At 46.0% G+C, this 23,494-nt stretch overlaps 1 protein-coding gene across 1 annotated transcript in view; it reads right to left on the reverse strand.

Moving 5' to 3' along the window:
• Positions 1 to 16,351, reverse strand: part of SLC6A11 (solute carrier family 6 member 11) — a 117,375-nt gene extending 101,024 nt beyond the window's left edge. The window contains exons 1-4 of the mRNA XM_003927167.4: positions 15,943 to 16,351; positions 12,854 to 12,988; positions 12,597 to 12,737; positions 9,121 to 9,211 (exon numbers count right to left, since the gene is read on the reverse strand). Of these exons, the coding sequence (XP_003927216.2) occupies positions 9,121 to 9,211; positions 12,597 to 12,737; positions 12,854 to 12,988; positions 15,943 to 16,201 (626 nt within the window). The 5' untranslated portion in view covers positions 16,202 to 16,351. The remainder of the gene's footprint in view (positions 1 to 9,120; positions 9,212 to 12,596; positions 12,738 to 12,853; positions 12,989 to 15,942) is intronic.
• Positions 16,352 to 23,494: the final 7,143 nt, after the last annotated feature.

Here is a 23,494-nt window from a genome sequence, read left to right on the forward strand (position 1 = left end):
TTAGTAAATTTACTCAAAACTGTACACTTAAGAGGAGTGCATTTCATGGCATGTAAACTACAATAAACTTTCTTTTTTATTTTTCCATTTCTTTTTTTTTTTATTGCATTTTAGGTTTTGGGGTACATGTGATGAACATGCAAGATTGTTGCATAGGTACACACATGGCAGTGTGCTTTGCTGCCTTCCGTCCCCTCACCTGTATCTGTCATTTCTCCCCATGCTATCTCTTCCAAAGTTATTAAGAAGGAAGCACTTCCCCCTCCCCGCCCCATTTCTGCTTTTCCAAAGCAACACTTCCTAACATCCTCAGAACACATTTGAGAAGGCGTTTCGGGAGCTTTTGCGTATGTTATCTTGCACGCCCATTGTTCAGAGGAAACTCAGTCTCCACAGAAATAGCTACCTTGTCCAAGATCACAAAACTAGAGGGTAGCAGAGCTGGGCCTTGAACCTGTCTCTCCATCCCAAGTTTAGTGCCTGCACTGCCCCTGCATGGCAGTAGGGTGAGACTGAGGGCAGCAGGAGGGAGTGTGAGGAGGAGAGTGAATCTGGAACTGGGGACTTCCCAGAGGAGCAGGAACCCAGGGAAAGGCCTCAAAACTCGGGCCTCACCGGGAGAAGTGAACAGAGGTCCTGCAGGTCAGGAGGCAAAGCGCTTAAGGGGAAGGTGAGAGACGGAATAGCTGCTGCACTGTAAGGAGCCACCACCGGTTCATAATGCAGCTATTCTCACTCTCACTAGCAGAACACGGATCCCAAGGTGGGAAGGGCCTCATGGCTTGGGTCCGGGGCCCTCAGATTCCTGCCCCTTCTTCCTCCTTCCAGGACGCAAGCAGCCCAAAAACGCTGCCCCACACGTGCCCGAGGGGAAGCAACTTTTCAGTGGGAAACTCAGGCAAAACTGGCCCACCTGTGCCTGGCCCCTCCAATGTGGTCTGCTTGCAAGGAGCCACCGTGTGCCGAGGATGGGTGGTGGCCAGGATAGGCACCAGAGCATCAGAGCAGCCCTGCACAAGAAGGTAGGAGCAGGGAGTGGGCGTCTGGTCCCAGCTTGGGTGCATCCCACTGGGAGACTGCAGCATCACCTGTTTTTGGAATGTCACTTCATCCACCTCAGCTCTAAGATGAAAGTGAGGATGGGAGGTCTGTGGAGGGGGAATGGATTGTGAGGTGCTACCACTCACCAGCGACGTCACACCGCCCACAGCTCACGTCATGCCAACTGCACCTTCAAGTGCTATCTATTTTCACCCATTCTATAGAGGAGGAAACTTGAGCTTCAGCATTACCTGCTTAGGGTCCCAACTCTTAAGTGAGAGGGTCAGGCTGCCCCAGCTCTGGTGCTTCTCCCCCATCCTGCATGTCTTCCATCTGCCCCTTAGTGAGAAGAGCGCAAAGCACAAGCAAGGGATGTGTGTGTGCGCATGCATTTGCAGCCCTGGAGAGTTTTATATTCTTCCTCATTGTTTGATTAAAAACAACCTGGTTGAGTTATTCTGCTTCTGACCCTGAATTAAATCATTCACTCATTAGTGCCTTGTGCCACCGGTTGGTGGGCCATACCTTCACATGGCTTGCTCCCTCACTTCTCTCAGTTCTGGGGCTGACGTGCCACCTCCTCAGAGAGGCCCTCCCCAAACCTGGGATACTTTCTGCCCCCTAACCCTGCTGACTTTTTCTTCAAGAAACTGATCTCAACTTAATGCAATATTTTCTGCTTATGTGGTTGTTGGCGCTCTCAGCTCCACAACGAGTCTTTGTTTTGTTCATATTGCATTTCAGAACCTACAACGAAACCTGCTGTATAGTAGGTGCTCAAGAAAGACCTGCAAGTGCACAGATACTCTGGCCCCTGCCTGCTCTTCAGTAAAGTCTCCCCTTAGCCCCTAGGTCCTAGGTGCAGTAGCACTGCAGATAAAATCTATAAGCCTCAACACACAACTTCAGGTCTCTGTGCTCTTGCTTTTCAAATTCTCTCCACTTGGTATGTCATTTACTCACTCCATAGCCAAACACATGAACTTCTATTCATCCTTCAAAACCCAGCTAAAGTATCGCCAACTCCATGTAGCCTTCCCCAAAGTCCAGGTATCCAGGGTTCCTCAGTCTTGCTATGTAAGCATCCTACAAATATATCTGTTACCTTGTAATTCAAAAACTCTTTTTTCCCCTACTTCCCAGCTTCCCCTGCAGGCTGTGTGCTTCTTCAAGGAGAGCCAGTGTCCTCATCGTTCTGGCTACTTATAAGATGCCCAGCACCCAGTATTTACTAAGAAAAATGTCCAAAGAACAATTAAGTGAAGAAAAAATGCACTAATAAAGCTCAACACGCCTACTGTGAGGGCAAGACAAGGCCTTGCTTGATGAGCCTTCTCTAAAGAATGTTAAAAAGAATCCACATAGACTTTCAGAGATCTGGATAAAGTTTCCTTTGCAAAAACAGCTACCATTTATTAGCACTTACCACATGCTGGGAGCTTTGTAAGCATCACCTCATTCTATGCACTCAACAAGCCTAAGAGGTAGGTACATTTACCATCCACCATCCCATTTTCAGAGGAGCAGACAGAGGCTCTACAGGTTGCCCAGGGTCACACATGTGGCAGGTGGAAGGGGCAGCTGCTTAAACTGGTCTCTAGAACTTGCCGCTAAAATCTATACCTTAGCCATGGGATGATGTGTTGGGGGCAGGGTGGGGCCAGGTAATTCAAACTAGCAGAACTAGATGTCAGTACAAAGTGTGCAGTGCTGACCAAGGAAAGGGTCCACAGGGCACTTCTGATGCTGAAGCAGAAGGCATGAAGGCTACTGTAGGCAAACAGGCCAACTGTGCACAGGCCTTGGCAGCTTGGGCCCAACCATAACTCTGCACCCGCAGAGATGGGGCTGGAAAGGACCCTGTGCCTCCAGTAGCCAGAATTAACACAGGTACCCCACTTATAACCCATCAAAGTTCTTAGAATGTGTTATCTCATTTAATCCTGACAGCAGCCTGGAGAGGTTGGTAAGGCAGGGAGCAGGGTTAATCCCCATTTCACAGATGGGAGAATCAATTGCAAAAAATCTACTTACACATCCAGACCCTTCCAAAGAGCTTAAGATGGGCTTGGCTTCCTACAAAAGAGGTCTTATTTCATCCTCAGCTCAGCTTGCAGATAGGTGTTGTCATCATTTCCAATTTACAGATGAGGACACTGAACTCCAAGGGTGTAAGAAATATTCATTCATTCATTCACTCGTCCAGTCATTCATTTCAGCAAATATTTATTGAGCACCTAGAATGTGTTGGCAAGACCATAGTGAACCAGCATGGAGCTTAAATTCTGATGGAGAAAGAGAGAGAATAAACAAAGATACAAGGATTTCAGATAAGAACTATGTGGACATGAAGAAAGAGTGATGGGGTTGAGAGAGACTGGGGTGTGGGTTCCGTGGGCATGGTCAAGGAGGGCTCCCCAGATGACAATGACATGTGAATTACGATTCAGTGATAAGAAGAAACCAGACACACAGGATCTGGTGAGAAACTTTCTAAGCAAAAGGAAAAGCAAAAGCCAAGAGACTGATCCTGGGACAAGGCCCGCACATCTGAAGGACAGAAAGAAGGACCGTGTGGAGGAGGGTAATGGGTAGAGGGGAAGATAGGCCTGAGAAATAAGCAGGGAGTCACCCCAGTCCCACATAAAGAAGAGCCTTCACTCCAGTTCCTCTGATCCCAAATCTCATGTCCAAAGAAAATCAATGAAAACATCCATGTGACTAAAAAATAAACACTAAGAACAAAACTCCTCCACTGAAGATAAACCAGAAAAACAGGGCCTTATCCTTCTGAATAAATAGAACTGAATACCCTTAGAGCTTAATTTGGGCCTAGCACACAATATGTGCTCAACACGTGCTTGTTGAATGGACGCTGTGCAAAAAAGAGTTTTGATTGTATACATAGTAAGAATGGAGTTGCTCCCCAAACCCTGGACAAATGGGACTTGGGGGCTTGAGAAAGGGAAGTGAAGTTGAATCAATGTCCATCTGATACCACAATATTGGTTAGGCACTTAACAGCATTCAATCCCACCAGAGGGTACAGGCTCAAAATTTAGAACTGCAGACACATTTAGATAAATGCACGGATGCCAGATGCATAATGGGTTACTAAGGGAAACAAGGATGGCCTAATTTTGAAGTCTGACATTAGGAAGACAAGTTGTCCTGGCCCTATAGGACCCCCACAAGACTCAGAATCCAGGACTGATCTAGGGCCTGAGCCTCTCTCGTGGGCTAAGCCAGTCATTTTAATTACATCTCAAAAGGGAAATGAAACTTCAAGATGGGGGATGGGCAGGCCAGGTGCCCACGGCCAAGGCAAAGCCATGGCCAGTCGCAGGCAGAGAAGTAGTGCCCTGTCAACGATTTTAAGGTAATCTGTGGGCTTGTCTCACCTCTGCTTCTAGAGACTAGAACCTTATCTTCCACCTTTGCTTCCCCTAAATAAGACACTGTGTCTTTCTCATGTGCACCAGGAGCTCAGACGTTTGTCAAATGAATGAACTATAAGAGCAGACAGCCTAGGAAGTCTACTTTGGCCAAGCAATGTGGCCCTGACTGAGGTCCCTGGAGTTAGAGGCAGTGTGAAAAGGACAACAGGAGCTCACAAAACCAGCCACACAAGGAAACAACAAAGAGAGGTGAAGAAATGTGTTTAAGGAGCCTTGATCCAATACTTGAACAGTGCTGTCACACAGAAAAGGAATTAGGTATGCTCTATCAAAGCTCCAGAAGTCAACTCCTGGCTGAATTTAAGGAAGAACTTATTCCTGGCAAAGTGTTTCTTGGACTGCATTTAGTGGAATGCTAGCATTCAGTGGGTGGAGTACACTGGGGCAGGGGCGGAGGGAGGGAAGGGATTCTACTTTATTCCATAGAAAAATAAGTTTGGGAATTTGGGTTCAACAAAGGTAAATGGATATTATCACTTTCTCACAGAAGGACACAGCTTTCACCCCTTCTCAAACTTATGTGGCTCAAAAGCTTTTCATAAGATGATATGAACATCTAACATAATCTACATCTCACATGATCTCTATATTCCAATCTCAGCTAGGGGGAGAGAGGAATTAGAAGTGTCTGACAAAAGCATAATTGTATGAAGGGGTGTGTGTCCCACTAGTATTTGAGTATTCTTAGGATACAGGATTCAACGCTGCATGGATGACACAGACAGAGATGCAACCTGAATAGAAAACTAGAACCATGGGTTCATTTTCCCATGAACTTTCATCTTGAGTAACCAAGTAGCTGGCAGAATGGTCCACACTGACAAGGAGGCAGACAAACTGCCCTTGCCTACTACTTAGTGTCCAAATGAGTAGGTAATATGGATATCGCAAAAGGGTCCTGGAATCAATCAATGCTTTTGGGTGAGAGGCTTAATGACAGCATGTGTTCTTGCCAGAGACCACTTTGACTCTTCTCATATAGTATTTTCTAGAACATACTGCCTGACTGTCTGCCTTCCTCATCCACCCATCTAGTCTATTAATATTCATTGAGGGCCTTCCATAGCCTGGCAGTGATGAGTAAAACCAGACAAGGTGCTGCTTCATGTCTGCCTACTGGGGAATACAGACAATGAACAATTACATTATACCACTAATGATTTAATTAAGCTTTTCCATACATGTTACAAAGGAAATGAATGGCCGGGCGCGGTGGCTCAAGCCTGTAATCCCAGCACTTTGGGAGGCCGAGGCGGGTGGATAACGAGGTCGAGAGATCGAGACCAACCTGGTCAACATGGTGAAATCCCGTCTCTACTAAAAATACAAAAAAAAAAAAATTAGCTGGGCATGGTGGCACGTGCCTGTAATCCCAGCTACTCAGGAGGCTGAGGCAGGAAAATTGCCTGAACCCAGGAGGTGGAGGTTGCAGTGAGCCGAGATCGCGCCATTGCACTCCAGCCTGGGTAACAAGAGCGAAAATTCCGTCTCAAAAAAAAAAAAAGAAAAAGAAAAAGAAAATGAATGGTGCAAAAACAACAGTAACTGACACAGAGACCTTGTCCTGTCTGGAGTTTCAGGATGGACTTTCTAAACAAGCACAGAAACTATGTTTTGCAGACCCCCAGATGTGCAGGTCCAATGCAAGTCTCGGACATTGTTCCAGGAAACTGCAGCCCAATGGGATTGGGAAAGACCACATAGGCCCACCCAGCACAGAAGTCTCCTTTCAAGCACATATGTAACGGATGCTCTATTTGAGATTGATTCAGTAGGTCTGGGGTAGGTAACCAGGTGATTCAAATGATGCTACTCTGCAGACCACATTTAAGTAGCACTATTCTGTAAGGCATGGAGAACTAGCTATACTACATTCATGGACAGACAGGCTCAGTCATCAAGATGTCGGCTTTTCTCAAATTAACCTATGAGTTCAATTTAATCAAAATTCCCACAAAGTAATTTTTTTATTGTTGTTGTTGTTGTTGTTTACTTCAACAAAGCGATTCTGAAATGAATTTGGAAGACAAACAATTTTGGAACAGAACAAAGTGAGATACTTGCCTTACAAGCTCAAGACTTACAATAAAACAATAGGTGTGGTATGGGCACAGATATAGACAAAGAGATCAACAGAACAGAACAGAGTCTAAAAACAGACTTGTGGTTAAAGGAAATTATATATATAGAGGATGGCATTACAAATCAGAAAAGAATGAATGATCAGTAAGTCCTGCTGGAAAAATAGGTTATTTATATTTTAAAACCTGGATTTCTACCTAATACCACATTAAAAACATAACATTCCAGATGGATTATATTCCTAAATGTGAAAAAGAAACTGTAAAACTCTTAGAAGAAAATATGGAAATTTTTTCAACTTTGGGTTAGGGAACTGTATCTTAAATAAGACACCAGCTGTGCAAACCAAAAAGAAAAATTGACAAATTCAACTTCATAAAATGGAAATTTCCGTACACCATAAATAAGAAAGAAAAGACACACAGTGGGAAAAAGATAATAATATCTAGAATGTATCAACAATTTCTATCTATAAGAAAAGACAAACAATCCGAATAGAAAAGAATATAAACCTCAAGTTCACAGGTATGGAAATCAAACAGCAAAAATAGACAAACAAAACAAAATATGAAAAGGTGCTTAACCTCACAAGTAATTAGAGAAATGTGAATTTAAAGTAGTGAGATACCATTTCATACCCAGTACACTGGCAAAACAAAAACTGAACAGACCAAGTCCCATCCAAAATGTGAAGCCACAGAAATTCTCACACTCTCTTGGAGTGTAAATTGGATTATTATTATTATTATTATTATTTTTGAGATAGAGTCTCACTCTGTCACCTAGGCTGGAGTTCAGTGACACAGTCTCAGCTCACTGCAACCTCCACCTTCCAGGTTCAAGCAATTCTCCTGCCTCGACCTCCTGAGTAGCTGGGATTGCAGGCGTAAACCACCACACCTGGCTAATTTTTGTATTTACAGTAGAGAGGAGATTTCGGCCTATTGGCCAGGCTGGTCTCAAACTCCTGACCTCAGGTGATCTGCCTACCTCAGCCTCCCAAAGTGCTGAGATTACAGGCATGAGCCACCATGCTTGGCCTAGATTAATTTATTAATTTCTTTAAAAAGCAATGTTACATTTTATAATAAAACTGACAATGTGTACCCTAAAATCCAGCAATTCCACTCAAGGAAGCACAGACTAGACATTCACTCTGTGTGCTTAATAGTCGTGAGAAATGGGCAACAGTCTAAATGCCCATTAAGAGTACCTGAATAAATACAATATAGGCCATTGATACAATGAAATACTCTATAGTAGAAAAATGAAAGAAGCAAACCTACGTGTACCAATATGGATACATCTAAGAACCAATACTGAGCAAAGAAATAAAGTTGTTATAAAAAATGTAAGTAATGGATACCAGCAACATAAAATTTTAAAATATGCAAGAAAGACCTAGGTGCTATTTGGGGCACATATATGTATGTAGAACAAGTATAAAGATGTATATAAGAGTGGTAAATCTAAATTCATCATAATGATCTCTAGAGAGGGCAGAAGACAGATGGTATCTCAGAAAATAAAAATCACTGCCACACCACACACACATATACTACTATTAATTATCATCAGGGTAAGGGAAGCTTCTTCAATGAAGGCAGGCCTTTTCAGATTGCAAAGCTTCAGAAAGCATTTAATATAGCCTTTGACCTATACAGGAAACTTCTCTCCAATACCTGGGGCAAGGGATCCTTCTACCTCTATAACAAACTTGCAAGTCAGAGCCATTGGGTATACAAGTTGTGCACCACACAATTCTGGAATGTGTATTTCATAATGTAAATGATCGCCCCTTGGGTTGTTCAGTGTGCAGTGTACACAATCACACTCAGCAGCCCGATATGGGTCTCAGATCCTTTGGAACTCTGATAAAACTGTGCCAATTTCTGGGAAAATGCCCATCCACACAAGTACTGCTTACCATTTCAGTGGATTCAGACACACCCCCAGCAATGATTGGCAACCCTATACTGGTCAAACACTTCCAGGGATGGGTGCTCACAACGTTCTGAAGTACTTCCGGACAATGCTATGCTGTGAGACCAAGTTCTTCCCTAAGCACATTTGAAATCTGCCTCTTCATAATCTTTATTCATTAAAGTTGATCTCCGTCCTTTCCTTATGACCCTTCAGCAACTAAAAGAAAGCTAACCTGTTTCCCCTAGAGACTTATGCTTTCCAGGCTAAATACACTCTTGACTTAGCTTATTGCAAACAGGCTACATCTCCTCTTTTACTCAAAATGAATTTTTAAACTGTCTATCCCTTCACCAAGCATTTCCTGCCCTAATAAGCAACTATGCATGCTGACATGTTATCAAAAAACAAGAAAAACACTTCTCTCAGCTGTCCCTTTGGGAAACCTCTGAAGATCTGCACTCTTGCTTCTGAAGCGATCGAATGCCCACAGAACCCAGGAAGTGCCAGGCTTGAAGAAGGATCAGGCTTCTTCCAGGAATCAGGGCAAGACCAACTGAGCAGAACCAGGACAGAGCCCCCACAGGCCAAGGGAGACAAGTTCTTCTCCACTTACTCCCAAAACTCCATGACGGGGGAGGTGGCATTCTGCAGAGACACATGGCTGTAGTTGCTCACATTCAGTTTCTGGAACTCCACACAATTCTCTACAGTGAAAACAAGACAAGAAATACAAGAAAATTAACCTCCACGAAAGCCAAATCCTGAAAAACATTCAGAGCTGATGTGCAACTAGGCGTTTTCATCTAGCTGCTCCAAGTAAACATGCCTCAAAGGGCATTGGGGAAAATCAATACTTTACAAACAGTTAAGAGACTTGGACTGATTAGAACAGCAGGAAAGGTTTAGGGAACAGGGTGCCTTCTCTCTCCCATTCCCACCGAACACTCTGTATCAAACTCTCTCTTCTATTCTTGTTCCCAAATGTTCTTTTCTTTTTCCTACTTCCCTGCCTAAGGCCTGCCAGTAGCATTTATCTGTCTGGCTGAAGGGCCCTAGTGGAATAGAGGGACTAAAGGGATGGGTTGTATATGGTGACCTTGGGGCAGTAATGCAGTGGAGACTGTTTTTATGTAAAAAGGGGCTGATGCCACAGCTGTCTCATCAAGATTGATGAGTGGAGGAAATGGTATGAGCCTACATGTGTCAAGAATCCCTGGCTTCTTCATCATTCCCTCACTCGATTCAGTCAATCAGAAAGGATTTACTGAATGCCTCTTCTCATTTCACGAAATTTGATGTCCCAGGGAGATTTAATCTCAAGTAAAAGCAACCTAGTGTTTGTTCATCCTTCAAGGCCCAGTGCCCCTGGGCCTGAACCCCTCCTCCAGGAGGCCTATCCCCAATCTCCCTCCCCTGAAACCTAAGAAAGTAAGAATTCAAAGGCCCTCCAAGGAATCACCTTCTCCAGTTCCCTTTATTTTAAGGAGAAAGAATCTCAGGTTCAGAAATAGTCAAGGGACCCCCACCTGTACCCTCTTCTTCCTCTATAAAGTCACTGGCCAGTTGGGGATAGAACTGAGAATAAACTCCAGCCAGGGCTCCTCTACTTTGCCATGTTATTGCCCAGAAAAGTCCATCACCATGGGACCCATGTCCCTCTGTTTAGAGATACCTGGGGCACCAGACTGTGAGCCCCTGAGGGCAAGGCCTCCTGTATCATCCGTTCACCTCAGAGGCCCCTGCACCCTGCACCCATGGCCAGCACGGAGCAGGTGCCTGGCTGGCTTCACTCTTGCACGTCTTCCATCTCACATACGTACGAATGCTCCAAACCACATCTGTAATCTCTGCAGTCAGGCATCACCTCCTATATGTGATGTTTCACACATTGCAAGTATTCATATGCCTTTAGAGAAACGGGATCGCAAGCCAGTCTGCAGTCCACTGGGGAAAATCCTGATCGTCTGCCTGCTTCTTGCTCCTCTTGGCAAGTGCTAACTATGTTCTGAAAGGAGGTGGTGTGGGGGTCCTCAGTTAGCCTTGAGACGAGCCTGGAAACCTGACGTTGTAGGTAAGATTTCTGAATGTGTCCTGTGTATTTTCCTGGAGACAGGAGACCTTGGCTTTTATTGGATTCCCTAAAATAGAATTTCTTTTTTTTTCTTCCTGGAGTTAAAAAATTTCTCAGACACCCAAGTTGACCAGTCATTTTTATTAAAATATTTAGCCATGTACAAATAAACAATGAATTATAAAGTTTGTGATTATAGTATTCATACAATGATAAAAGACAAATTAAATTTATAAATAAAATGTCAACTAAACTACAGAACCGACATAATTTAAAGTGGTAACAGAAAGTGGATGTGTAGGATAATGCCATTTGGAAATTATATTGCTTTCCCAACAGAAAAATGAAACTGACATGTAAGAAGCAGAATCTGTTGAGATCAGGTGGTTTATTCCTCCATGCGCTATTTGAGATTTGATTCCACCATTTTCCTCTGGTTATGCTTCATTCCCAATTCTCAACTGGATTTCACTTTAGTACCAATGCTCTATTTATGAATGAAAGCTCTCTGCTCTTTTTCCCTTGGCCACCATCATTCTATCTGCCATGAATGCATCTTAAATTATAAACATGCATAGAATCAGCCCCTGGAATCACCTGACTGTCCTCAGTTACAAGGTGTTTGCTCAGATCATCCAGAACATATGCATATTTTTAAAGTATTCTCAAAATAAGTATACAAAATTAAATTATCCTAGAGGACTCACAATCCTCTAAGAAAATGTCCTTGAATTTTAGTTTAATAAACATCCCTGTGAGTTCCCTGGGCAAAGGAAGGTTAAAAACTAGGGCCCTAAAGAGAGAAACAGCAAATGCTCCACAAAATGCAACCACCATGGGTTGGGGGAGTAGGGCAGAGTCAGGTATCACACAGGACTAGAAACCAGATTGCAGAGTCTGCTAGGCCTAGCACCTGCTGTTCCTTCTGCTGGTCACCAACATCCTACCCAGTCTTACCGGATCTCAGTCCTCAGGATGGCTGGCCACTTCCACAACCTCACCACAGGTTATCATATGGATGGTGAATAGATTAAATTGTGTGTGCCAATTCCAGTTAAAAGGCAGCAGCTATCTGGAGCACTACTGGAGAAGGCTAAGACTAAATTGAGAAGGAAAGAGTGCTACAATCGATTAGTGATGTCTGCTGCAAGGATGGCCCGCTTAGAAAAGGATTGGCAGGGATATGCCTTCCTTGGATTATAAAACTCAATGCTAATAGGAGAAGATACGGAAAAACAAACAGTATATCCGAATCAAAAATAATCTAAAAGATTATCCATTCCAGCATGTGTGCGGATGGGGCTGAATTTAAATGTCAGCTGGGTTAAATCAATAAAGTAAATGAATAAAGTGAGCTGGGTGGGATTTGTGGTAACTCAGGGACAGATGTATCATTGAAGGCAATAGCCACCTATTGGCTGAAGCCACTGCTGTCAAGCAGGAAGGTGGGTGTGGTGTCACGAGATCTTTTAAGTTTTTAAAAGAGGCTGGGAATCTGAATTTTTCATGTGAAGGTCTTCCAATTTTTAAATTTTGGCAACGAAATCCATTTTTTAAGTTTGCAGTTCACTGATCTAAAGCCTGGCTGGCCTATAAGTCCTCTGTCTCCAGCCCTTGATCTGGTCTAACCCCTTTTACAGAGGAAAACTTGACACTAGAGGCAAGACTGGTATTAGAGCCCTAGTCCCTCCCCCGAGTCTAAGTCTAGTGCTTCTTCCTCACACCCCCATCCTACCCTCAAAGGGTTCAGTCTCTGCACTGGACAGAGAGAGGACAGAACGTCTCTATTCTCCTAACCATGCCAGCCCCTGGGCCAATGCTCAGCTCGGACTTTAAGGCTGCAACTCACAGAATGTACCAGAACGGGTTCGGAGCTGACCCCAGTTTCAGCAAGACCACCCTAGAAAACTGGACTCAGGATGAGAGGCCAGGGACTAGGACTGGCCTGGAGGGCACGAACACACCCTAATCCCAGGTCACCCAGCAGGACCAGCAGAAAGACCTCCATGGGGCCATACCTGTGTTCCACTCATGCCCACAGGTAGCCCAGGGTAGCTCAGTCGTGAAGCAGTTGCTCAGGTAAAAAATGGCCCATGCCAGGATGATGATGTAGTACACATTCAGATGAGCCTCAATCACTTGCGTTGCATAGCCAATGCCTGAAATTCATGACAAAAGAAAGGAAGCAATTTGAGTCTATCTTTCCAAATCAATCTGCCTTTGCAGGTGACATTCCCGGGGCAAGATTTTAGTTTCTCATTAACTCAACACATACCTTCAAATAAAGGGCAAACTTTCCTCCAACACGTAATGCCACCTTCACTTGTGAACTGCCCCAGAGCTGTCTCCAGGAAAAAAACAGGAATTCCACAGCAAATAAAAAACACCACATAGGGAATCAGGAACGCCCCTGTAAGGATGCAAAGGAATGAGATGAAAACTGTCCCTGCCATTTCATACTTGGTGCAAGAACTCCTTAATAAACACTGATTACAGCCCAGACACGATGTTCCTTGAACTTGAGTTCAAGTTCCCGTTATGAGGACCAGAGTCAAAAACAGGGCTAGGTTTGTGTAAGTCTACCTCACATCTCCAAGCCTCAACTTCTCCATCTGCAAAATGGAGCCTCAGTTTTTAATAATCGCACTGCTTCTCTCATAGAATTATAAAGCAGCTATGATGACAATGTAAAACAAAGTATTTCATTTGCCCTTTTTTAAAAATTTACATTTCATCCTCTAGCACGGGTCAAATTAATTCACTCCCTGAATGTTGCACCCTTCTTTTTCATTCTAAAGTGACCGTAACAGACCAGGTGAGGGGCATCCCTTCCTCTTATTTACTTTGGAAGTGACCGGCAAACAATCTTTCTCATAAAAAAAAGCGTTCTCAGGAAATTATACAATGAACAATATCAAGCCTCAAATAATTAAGTACCCCTACACAGGAAGCCCAGGTGTGGTGTCAACTTGCAAGGAGTTCACCACAAGAATCTATCTAGCAAAAGCTGGCTTTGAATCAGTCCAGGAAAAGACCACTCTAAGCATTAGTGTTCCTATCTTGAAACACAATAGCCATTGCCTGGGCCTTTCTGTGAAACAAATTGAGTGAGTGAGGCCAACATGAGCTATTACACCCAGAATGGGGATTTTTCCAAATCCCTCATTCTATCCCTCCTGTCTAGTAACAAAGCATGCAAACACATGCTATTTGCCACCATCTGATCTCACAAATGAAGGCTTTAACTGAAAGTGCTTTTTGCTAAATGAAGTCTCCTTGACTGCAAGGATTAATAGCAACAATTTTGATCAATCCTGATAGCATGACCATATCTATCAGGGTTTGAAAGGGTCTTCGCTTTTCTGGGCAAGCAGCCAATTTAAAGTTTCATATTGGGAAAGAAATACTTTAAACTATTGTTGTGATCTATAAGTAAGGCAGTGTGGACGCTTTTTAAAAAAGGTAAACAGTTGAGAAGCAGATATCCCAACTTCATTAGAAAGCAAAAAGTGTGGCAAAAGAGGGAAGTGGATCTGTTTACTAAATCTAAAGCGAGGTGATTAAAACAGCTGCAGCAGGTTCGCTAACATGCTGTTATTTACCTGTGAACCATCTAGAATCTAACGAATGACACTTTTGGAAAGCCTTTTGACCCGTGTATTCACAAAGCTACTAATCCTAAGGATAATGAACTCAATCAAACCAAGAGATCTCTGTATCCCATGGAAACTCTTGGCAAGTCAGAGTAGAAAAAAAAAAATGACTCATTTAAAAAAGTACTCACCACAACCTTTAAAAAAAAAAAAATCTGTGACAGAATTTGTAATTAACCCAATTTACCCTGTTTTCTGCTTTTAGAAATGCTTTTTGTTTTGACACAATTTCCTGCATTTTTTTTTTTTAAGATGTTAAAACAATCTGTGCCTGGGGACTACCCTGGGTTTTCACAGGTTTCCAAGTGGAGGCAGCTTACAAACACTGAATCTGCAAAAAGAGGCGGGATTCACAGCCGAGAGCACAGGGCACGTTGGGGGTCTCCAAGTCTACTCCCTCTCTCTCCCTTGCCAAGCCAGCAACACCGGTGGCCACTTCATTGCCAGTGCAGAGCAGGCTTGGAGCAGCCTGTGCCTTCAGGATGAATGTCCCCAAAGAAAGGGCCTGGGCCAAGCAGTACCCTTCTCGCTCTCCCGGCAGCTGCTCGCACAGGAAGTCCTGCTCTGCACAGACTCACAGCGTGGTCCCTGCCAGCCAACTTCTGAGCCACCTTCACTGGTGTTTGGGAATTTGCTGGAGGGGGAGGAGCACAGCAGAGAGAGTAGGGATTACACAGATAACAGACTCTTCCTTGCAGAAATTGTACCACCAAAGAAGGTTTTACAAGATCCCTTGCCATGGACCTGCCCAGCTGTCCTGCTGATATGACAGGAGGGGTTCCTGAAGGCTGGAGCCCCTTCCCTGAGCTGGGAGAGTTACGGATTCACTGCTGCATCTTTTGCCATACTGACTTTGAGAGGCTGTCGCTAGCTCTCATCACCCTCCTTTCCCTCTCCCCTTCTACATCTCTACGGCAGAGCATCAACATTAAATCAGTGTTGCTGCTGTTTGTCGTGGGTGACTCTCACACCGGTAAAATAAACCGCTTGTTGCCAATTCTTCCACCGGAGGGGCCTCAAATACTGGCCCTAGAAATGGGCTTAAGAGCAGATGAAAGACTAAGCAGGAAAGCACAGAGCAATGCCTCACCTAAAAGTTTTCCCTGTTGTGAGTCCAGTCCCCGTTTAAACCAAGGCCTTTGACGTCAGAATCCCATCTTTATTTTTGGTTGAGACTTCTCTGACCCTCAGTTTCCTCATCTGCAAAATGGGTATACCCCTGCCTACGAAAGTGACGGTGAGGATGAGATGAGATGATATAGGTCAAAGGTGCCCGGCACTTCAGTAAGCACGCAAAAGCTGAGGCCACTTTGATCATCAGGAGTCCCTTCCCCACCGGCCGTTTTCCGTTAGGAAAGCTGAGGCTCAAAGGCGCCAAATGTCTCCTGCCCGAAACACCAGGTTGGGTACCTACCAAAGCAAGGGCTCCCCGGCCTCGGTCTGCACCTCATGCTGGGGACAGAACGCGGGCAAGTCCCTGCGCTGGCAGGTGGAACCCTCAGGTGCGAATTGGCACGCGCGCGTGCGCACAGGCTCAGGCGGGCCGCGCTCCGGGGCGAGCTCACGCGCCAGGTGCCTGGAGTCGAGGTTCTGCGCTTCGGTTCCGCTCCACGCAGGCGCGGGAGGGGGTCTCGTGCTCGCCCCTGGCTCCCCGCCCCCACCGGGCCGGTGGCGCCCCCTCCCCTCTCCTCCCCGTCGCCTGTCGCCTCACCTCCTCCGTTCTTGTAGCACAGGTAGGGGAAGCGCCACACGTTGCCCAGCCCAATGATCTCCCCGGCCACGCTCAGCACGAACTCCACCTTGTTGTTCCAGTGGCCGCGCTCGTGGACCGCCTTGTCGCGCTTGTCGCGCGGGTCGCGCGCGGGCGCCGCGCCCCCGCTGCCGCCGCCGCCGCCACCCGGCGCCTCGGACTCCCGCGTCTCCTCGGCAGCCTTCCCATTGCCCAGGGGCAGCGCCTTCTCCGCCGTCATGGCCGCGCTGGCTGCCTCGTGCGCCCGCCCGGCTCTGCGCCGCCGCCCCGGGCGGGCTGGCTTTTCAGGAGGCGCGAGCGGGCGGGAGGGGGAGGCAGGGGGTGGAGCTGAGGGACCGGGCCGGGCCGCGCGGAGACCGGGACTGGGACGCGGCGCGGCGGCCGGGCCCGCAGGACGCCCACGCCTCCCCAGCCCGGCTGGGCCCGGGAGCCCGCGAGCACCTTGCGCGCCGAGCCCCTGCAGCGCGCGTTCTTCCCGCAGCCCTCGCCACTGGCCTGCTGGGACACGAGTGGAAGCGCCCCGTCAGGCCTAGGCTGGTTCCACTCACCAAACCCCAAAATTCTACCACGGTCCATAACCTTCAGACGCTTGGGCCTCAGTTTCCCATGTCTAATGAGAGGAATGGGCTCCAGACCAGACATCTCTAACCTGAACTTACACACCAGGCAGCTGCGGGTCTTGTTTAAACTGCACATCACGGTCTAGTACTGGTCGGAGTAGGCTGAAGAGCCTGCAAGTCTGACGAGCTCCCCAGCGATGCTGTTATGTCTGGTCCGGGGGCCATACCTTGAGGAAAGGGGAGTGAATGGACTCGTGGCTTTTTCCCAGCCCTAGACACCCTGCAGGGCTGTCTGGTTCATACTGGCGTCTGCGGCTCTCAGCGTAGTGAGTCGGGACCGTGTAGGGGTGAAGCGCTTGTGTCTGGAAACAGGTGAATCTAAGTTGTGTGACTTTGGCCAGTCATCTGATCTCTCTGTGCCTCAGTTTCCTGTTCTGCAAAGTTTTAATATAGGGGGTGGATTTTTAGATGAAAGGTTATTAAGAAAATGCTTATAAAGTTTTTGGTACATTGGAAGTGCCCAATGAACATTAGCCATTGTTAGTATTATCACATAATGTGCTGACATACACACGTTTGTCCATCTTGTATAATATTTGCCTCCTGACTTAATCGTAAGGATGAGATACACTGTCCTGTTCATTACAATAGTCACAGAACCTAGCACAAGACTTGGCGCATAGTATGTGCTCAATAAATATTTGTGCTCAATAGATATTTGTGGCTAGGAAGGAAGGAAGAAAGAGGAAAAGAGGAAGAAGGAAAGACGATTAAAGCTGCTGGGGGCCACAGAGATGAACAGTTCCACCTCTTCCATTGCACAGGCCTGGAGAAGTCCAGCCATGTGAGCCCCCACCAGCTCTGCTCTCCATCTGTCCCTCGGAGCTCCCTCTGGAGCTCTCTCAGGGACAGACTCCTTTCCTTGTATCCTTCAAACTCCTGCCTTCAGCTTCTCCTTTCATTCTGGCTCACAACTGCTCAAGTCTCTTCCCACTTCCATCTCCCGAGAAAGCCCTTCCTTCCACCATCTTCCCCTTCCCCTCCCCCCCCCCCCACTATCATATTTCTTGAAAGAGTAAGTTGACAGGCTGCCAGGCCTGTCTTCACCTCCCACACGTTCCTCAGCCCACGGCAATCTGGCACCCACCCCCACCACTCCTCTGAAAATGCTGTGAAGTCCTGGACGCCCTCTCAGTTTGGCAGATTCTACCGTTCCTTTTCTATCCCCATCCTGCCTGGCCTCTAGGTAACTTTCTGCACCATTGTCCCCTCCTTTGCTTCTTAAAATTCCCACTGGTGTGGTTTTCTTGGCATTGCCTGATGCAGCCACTGTTTCTCTCCCTGCTTCTCTGGTTCTCCTTTCTCTTTCCTTAAATTCAGCCTTTCTCATTATCTTGGGCCACTGAAGTAAATGTGGGTGCCTCGCAAACCTGTGTCCCCATGTGCTGCCCAGGTTTTGTTTAAAAGCAAAAATCCTGCAGCGTTCAGGGTTAGAGTACACTGAATTCAGATTGATGTGGCTTCACATCCAAGCTCTGCTTAGGTGCTCTGTTACCACTTTGCCTCACGCTTTTCATCTGTTAAGTGGGCTTCACGTTATTTCTGACCTCACAGGGTGGGTGTGAGGCTTAAAAGCCCCAGGAGGAGCTCTGCAAACAGTAGCTATTCTTCTTCTTCCTGTTTATTTTTTATTTTTTATTTTTGTTTTTAATACGGAGTCTCATTCTGTCACCCAGGCTGGAGTGCAATGGTGTAGTCTTGGCTCACTACAACCTTCATCTCCCAGGTTCAAGCGATTCTCCTGCCCCAGCCTCCCGAGTAGCTGGGATTAGAGGTGTCTGCCACCATACCTGGATAATTTTTCTATTTGTAGTAGAGATGAGGTTTCACCATGTTGGCCATGCTGGTCTCAAACTCCTGACCTCAGGTGATCCTCCTGCTTCAGCCTCCCAAAATGCAAGGGTTGCAGGCATGAGCCACTGTGCCTGGTCAGAAGGTATTGTTTTTATTGCTGGGAGGAGGAGGATGCTTAGGTCATTCCCTTGCTTAAAAGCCCTAACGGGAGGCCAACACAGCAAGACCCAATCTTTACAATTTTTAAAACAATACTTAGCCAGGTGTGGTGGTGTACACCTATAGTCCCAGCTACTCAGGAGGCTGAGGCAGGAGGATGGCATGAGCTCGAACTCTCTCAGGATCTCTAGGCTGCAGTAAGCCGTGATCATGCCACTGCATTCCAGTCTGGACTACCGCACAAGACCCTCACTGTAAAAACAAACAGAAAACCTTCATTGGACTTCCTTTTCCTACAGGATAAAACCAAATCCCTAACCCTAATATTTAAAATTCCCCCTCAATCAAGTTTTTCCAGCCTTTTCTTCTACTTAATGCCATTTCTCTGGTATTTTTGTTTTCTTTTGGATGATCCTCAATGCCGTATATAGAATGGGCAATAAAGGAAGGAATTTATCTTCAACCTCATGGGCAATAAAGGAAGGAATTTATCTTCAATCTCAGTTGTCCTTACACAGAGTAGGCACATTGTAGCTAGGAGTCAATTTGTTGAATGAACAAGTACATCAAAAGTTAGACATATTCCTAAATCTTACTATTGCAATATTAGGCTGTCACTCCACAATCTGTGCAAAGCTCCTTTGAAACTAATTACATTTTCGCTTTGTGCTGGTGCTCAGCATAATTAGCTCCAGGAATTGACTTCCTCTGAGCAGCTGTGATTCTGCAAGACCTGCCTGGGAAGTAACACTGAACCAGCATGAGAGGGCTGAGGCTGGCCATCACCTGGTCTGGGACCCAGGCCCAGTTCTGCTGATGGATGGTTCTGTGGCGTTGGGTACATCACCTAATCTCTCTGAGCTCTGGTGTCCTTGTTTCATTCAAATGAGCACAATTATGCCCACGTCCCAGGTGGTCATCAAGGCAAAATGAGATCACGTGCAGGGCAGAACCTTGTAAAAATACCAATGTTGCAAACTCACCTCTCAGATTTGAATGGTTCCCTTTGTAAAAGTTAACCAGGTCAATTTCCTATTTAAATTTAGTAAGTAAATATTTAAAGTCCATCTCCTTGGTTATTTTATGGCCCTTGAAAAGCCTTAATCTTTTTACTCTGTTCTCATGCGGAAGAGCCCTCATCTGCTTCCTCACTGCAGGACCTCATCTCTAGACCTTTGCCACTTCATCATTTCTTTGTTGACGGACAGTGGGCTGAAGACCACACACTGTCTGTGGGGTCGATATACAGGGATTGGGACACAAACGGGATACACATTTTATCCCCAGGGCTGGCCCTAATGCAACAGCACAGTGGGTGAGAACACTGGTTCTGCAGTCACACGCCTGATTTCAAAGCCAACTCCAAATGACCTTGGAAAATGACTTCATGTCTCTGAGTTTCCATTTCCTTATTTGTAAAATCAGGGTACCAATAGTATCTACCTTTTAGTTGTCACGAGGATTAAGCAGGTTAGTATTTGTAAAGCACTTGAATTTGTGCCTGATACAGACATGTTTGTTATAAGCAGTCTTCAGAGAACAGAAATGTCATGCTGCCTTATTCTTTTCTTGGGGCAAGTACTTAATGTCTTCCATCTTCTGGAAATAGCAGTTGCTGTCCTGAAGGCTCATTTAAACTTCACCATTGCTCATGCATTCATTCATTCACCAAATGCTTTTTTTTTTTTTTTTTTTTTTTGAGACAGTCTCTCTCTGCCACTCAGGCTGGAGTGCAGTGGTGCTATCTCAGCTCACTGCAACCTCCACCTTCCAGGTTCAAGCGATTCTCCTGCTTGCCTCAGCCTCCAAGTAGCTGAGATTACAGGCACCCAATACTATGCCTGGCTAATTTTTGTATTTTTAGTAGAAATGGGGTTTTACCATGTTTACCAGGCTGGTCTCAAACTCCTGACCTCAAGTGATCTGCCCGCTTTGACCTCCCAAAGTGCTGGAATTACAGCCATGAGCCACTGTGCCCGACCTTGCTTTGGCTCTTTAATTATTTTCCAGAAGCAATGTTGGTCACTAGGGAGCAATACCAGATACATGGCCCACCTCGATGGTATGCTAGAACTGGCTCACATTAGCTCATGACAGCCAATTATTGCATTTTCAGGGATTTTGTGAGGCGCCATCGTTGGTGTCTTGAAATCTGCCATGGTGGTTGCATTTACACTGTGGGAATCTGTAAGCATCACAGATCAGCCCCACCCTCACCAGCCAGTGTGCAGGCCCCGTTACAGGATAGTGGAGGAGGTAGCTGTTAACCAAGCCATCATAGAAATGGAAGTCAGAGGTGCTGGGCCATGTGCAAAGGAGAGGGCTGCGTTGCTAGAGAGCTTGTAAACTAGCAATCTGGCCGTGGCAAGGAGATCAGGAGAGCTCCCCTAGCAAGTGACAGATGAGCAGGAGCCTAAAGGAAAAAGAACAGTGAACTGGACAAGGAGGGTCTGGGGTTCTGGAGGATGCTCGCCGGGTCAGTCCTGGAAGGCATGGTGTGGAACAAGCTGTGCTTGAAGGTGACGCATTTTTAGCAGTGGGTGCCATGAGAACACATTCACATTGTAAAAAGATGACTTCTGCCAAAGTGTGAAAAGTGAATTATAGGGTGGGGTCTTGGGGCAGGGGATTGGGGGGTCAGTGAAGAAGCTACTGCACTGGTCCAAACAAGAGGTGATGGCAGCTTAGACTGGAGAGAGGAGAGTGATATTGAAAGGTAAACTCACAGGACTTGACCTAGGACTGGATATGAGGATGAGGGAAGGGAAGATGTCAAGTACATCCTCTGGGTTAAAAGAACTATAGCAGCCCATCAAGAGGGTAAAAGTCCCCCTCTACTTTGTGCCAATGCACCCACAGTCGTCTCACTTAGGGTATGATAAACCAGAAGCACTGGGTCAGTGGACTGTCTTCTGATGTGTGGATGGCTGCCAAACCAAAAGCCTACATGGTGAACCAGAGTTGGAGAGGAAGCAGGAAGGAGTTAGATGCCAGGAAGAACTTCCTACATGTCATTCAGTGACAGAATAATCTGCCCTAGGCCTGGTGAGCCACACGAGAGAGGTAGACATACAAGCTGAACTGTCATAGCTTAAGGCAGCGATACCATGCGGGGACTTCCCAATCGCTGGAGTCTGAGACTGGATTTCCTACTCATGAGAGTCTGCAGCTGTAATGTTCTGTAAAACCCTTACCTTGTTACTACCATCAGACTTTTTCTAGTAGGTTTGCGTGTATGATCCCAATTCTTCACCCTTCCCTGTATGCATGCCATATGCCATGTAACTTTGCAGCGCCCACTGCAGTACTCAAGTTCAGCCATTTGACTTGCTTTAGCCACTAGAATGAGGCAGAATTGGCACATTGACATGTGTCAATCCCAAGCTCTGCCTTCTTTGACTTCTGCCATGACCACAAGAAGGATGTTCCCAGGTCAGTCTGCTGGACCAAGAAGACTAGATACACACAGAGCAGAAGGGCCCTGCTGGGGTGCCCCCAGGAAATCCCAGATTAATGCAAAGACCTCACCAGACTCACAGATGTATGAGCAAACCCAACCCACATCAGCCATCTCCAGCCACATGACTGACAAGCTACAATAATAAATGTCTGCTGCTTTGAGCCGCTTGGTATTGGCTTCTGCTCATGCCCTTCCCCTTTCTGGAAGCTCCCCTCTGCTTATCAAATTCAACCCACCCTCTGAAGCCCCTGTTAATGCTTACCTTCTAGGTGAGTTCTAGAATGATTTTTCTACCCTCTCACATCTCGGGGCTCCTTGATGACAGTAACTCCTAAGGTGAAGCATCATTTTGCAACTTTTACATACCAGATTTAGGAGTTACCCTGGTCAGGTAACTGTAGAAACATTTCTTCCTTTGATGCCCTAATTGCTGGTTTGGGGCATGATCTTTTTACTGTTAGGGCCAGAATCAAGGTGGAAGGTGGGGTGACCTCTCCTGGTAGCATGTTCTTCCCTGTACCCACTGGCAGTCTCCTAAATCTTTATGCCATATACTCATCTTCTGCCACAATGCCTAAGACATTTCTTTGAAAGAAGAAAATACTATAAGAACTACCCATTTTCTTCCACTGAAATATTTGGATGAGTGAACATGAACAGATGATAATTCTATTTGTATACTATTTCTATTTGTAGTAGCGAATTATTGGTCCCAACTTCTCACTCCCTCATAAACATATTCTCCATCCCCACTCCTGCTGTGGCCTGTGATTGACAGACTGCTTCTCCAGACCTTGACTTTGGGCTCAGCAATATAATTCACGTTAGCCAAGCAGAGGTTTAAAATGTGCTTGCATAGTTGAGCTTGCCCCCTTATCTGCCTGCATTACTGTGGAAAGAATATACTTCATGTAGCTGCTGCCTCTCCAGACTGGGCCCCAAAGGGAGATAATGAAGCAGAGATACCTTAGCCAGAGCTTCAGCTCCACAGCCTAAAGCAGAACTGCCCCAGCCAACCTGCAATCGCAGGAATGAGAGAGAAGTGCTCATTGTTAAAAGCCGCTGAGATTTTGAGATTGTTAGGCAGCACAGCTGACTGACACACATCTCAGCCTGTGCTTAGGCCCTCATGGATCCTGTCTCTGTTAGGCTGCACAGCATTATGGGGTAAGGATGGTAATATATTTATTCTACAGATGAAGAAACTGAAGCTCAGGTTGAGCAACTTGTCCAAAATCACACGTTAGAGCCAGAATTCACAGGCAGTTCTCTGACTTACACTCTACATTCTAGAGGGTCCCACTTCAGTCCTCTTCTAGCCAGAAGAGGTTTCACCCACAAGAAATTTGCCTTCTCTCATTGATTTAAGTAGAAAACAGATGGGACAAAGGGAAAGTTTTTTGCATCTGAGAGAAAAAGCCCAAGAATATGGGCTTAAAACTTAATGATTGGGCTGGGCACAGTGGTAGCCCATGCCTGT

The sequence above is a fragment of the Saimiri boliviensis genome, chromosome 8 (genome assembly GCF_048565385.1).
Source record: "Saimiri boliviensis isolate mSaiBol1 chromosome 8, mSaiBol1.pri, whole genome shotgun sequence".
Classification (NCBI taxonomy): Eukaryota; Metazoa; Chordata; class Mammalia; order Primates; family Cebidae; genus Saimiri; species Saimiri boliviensis.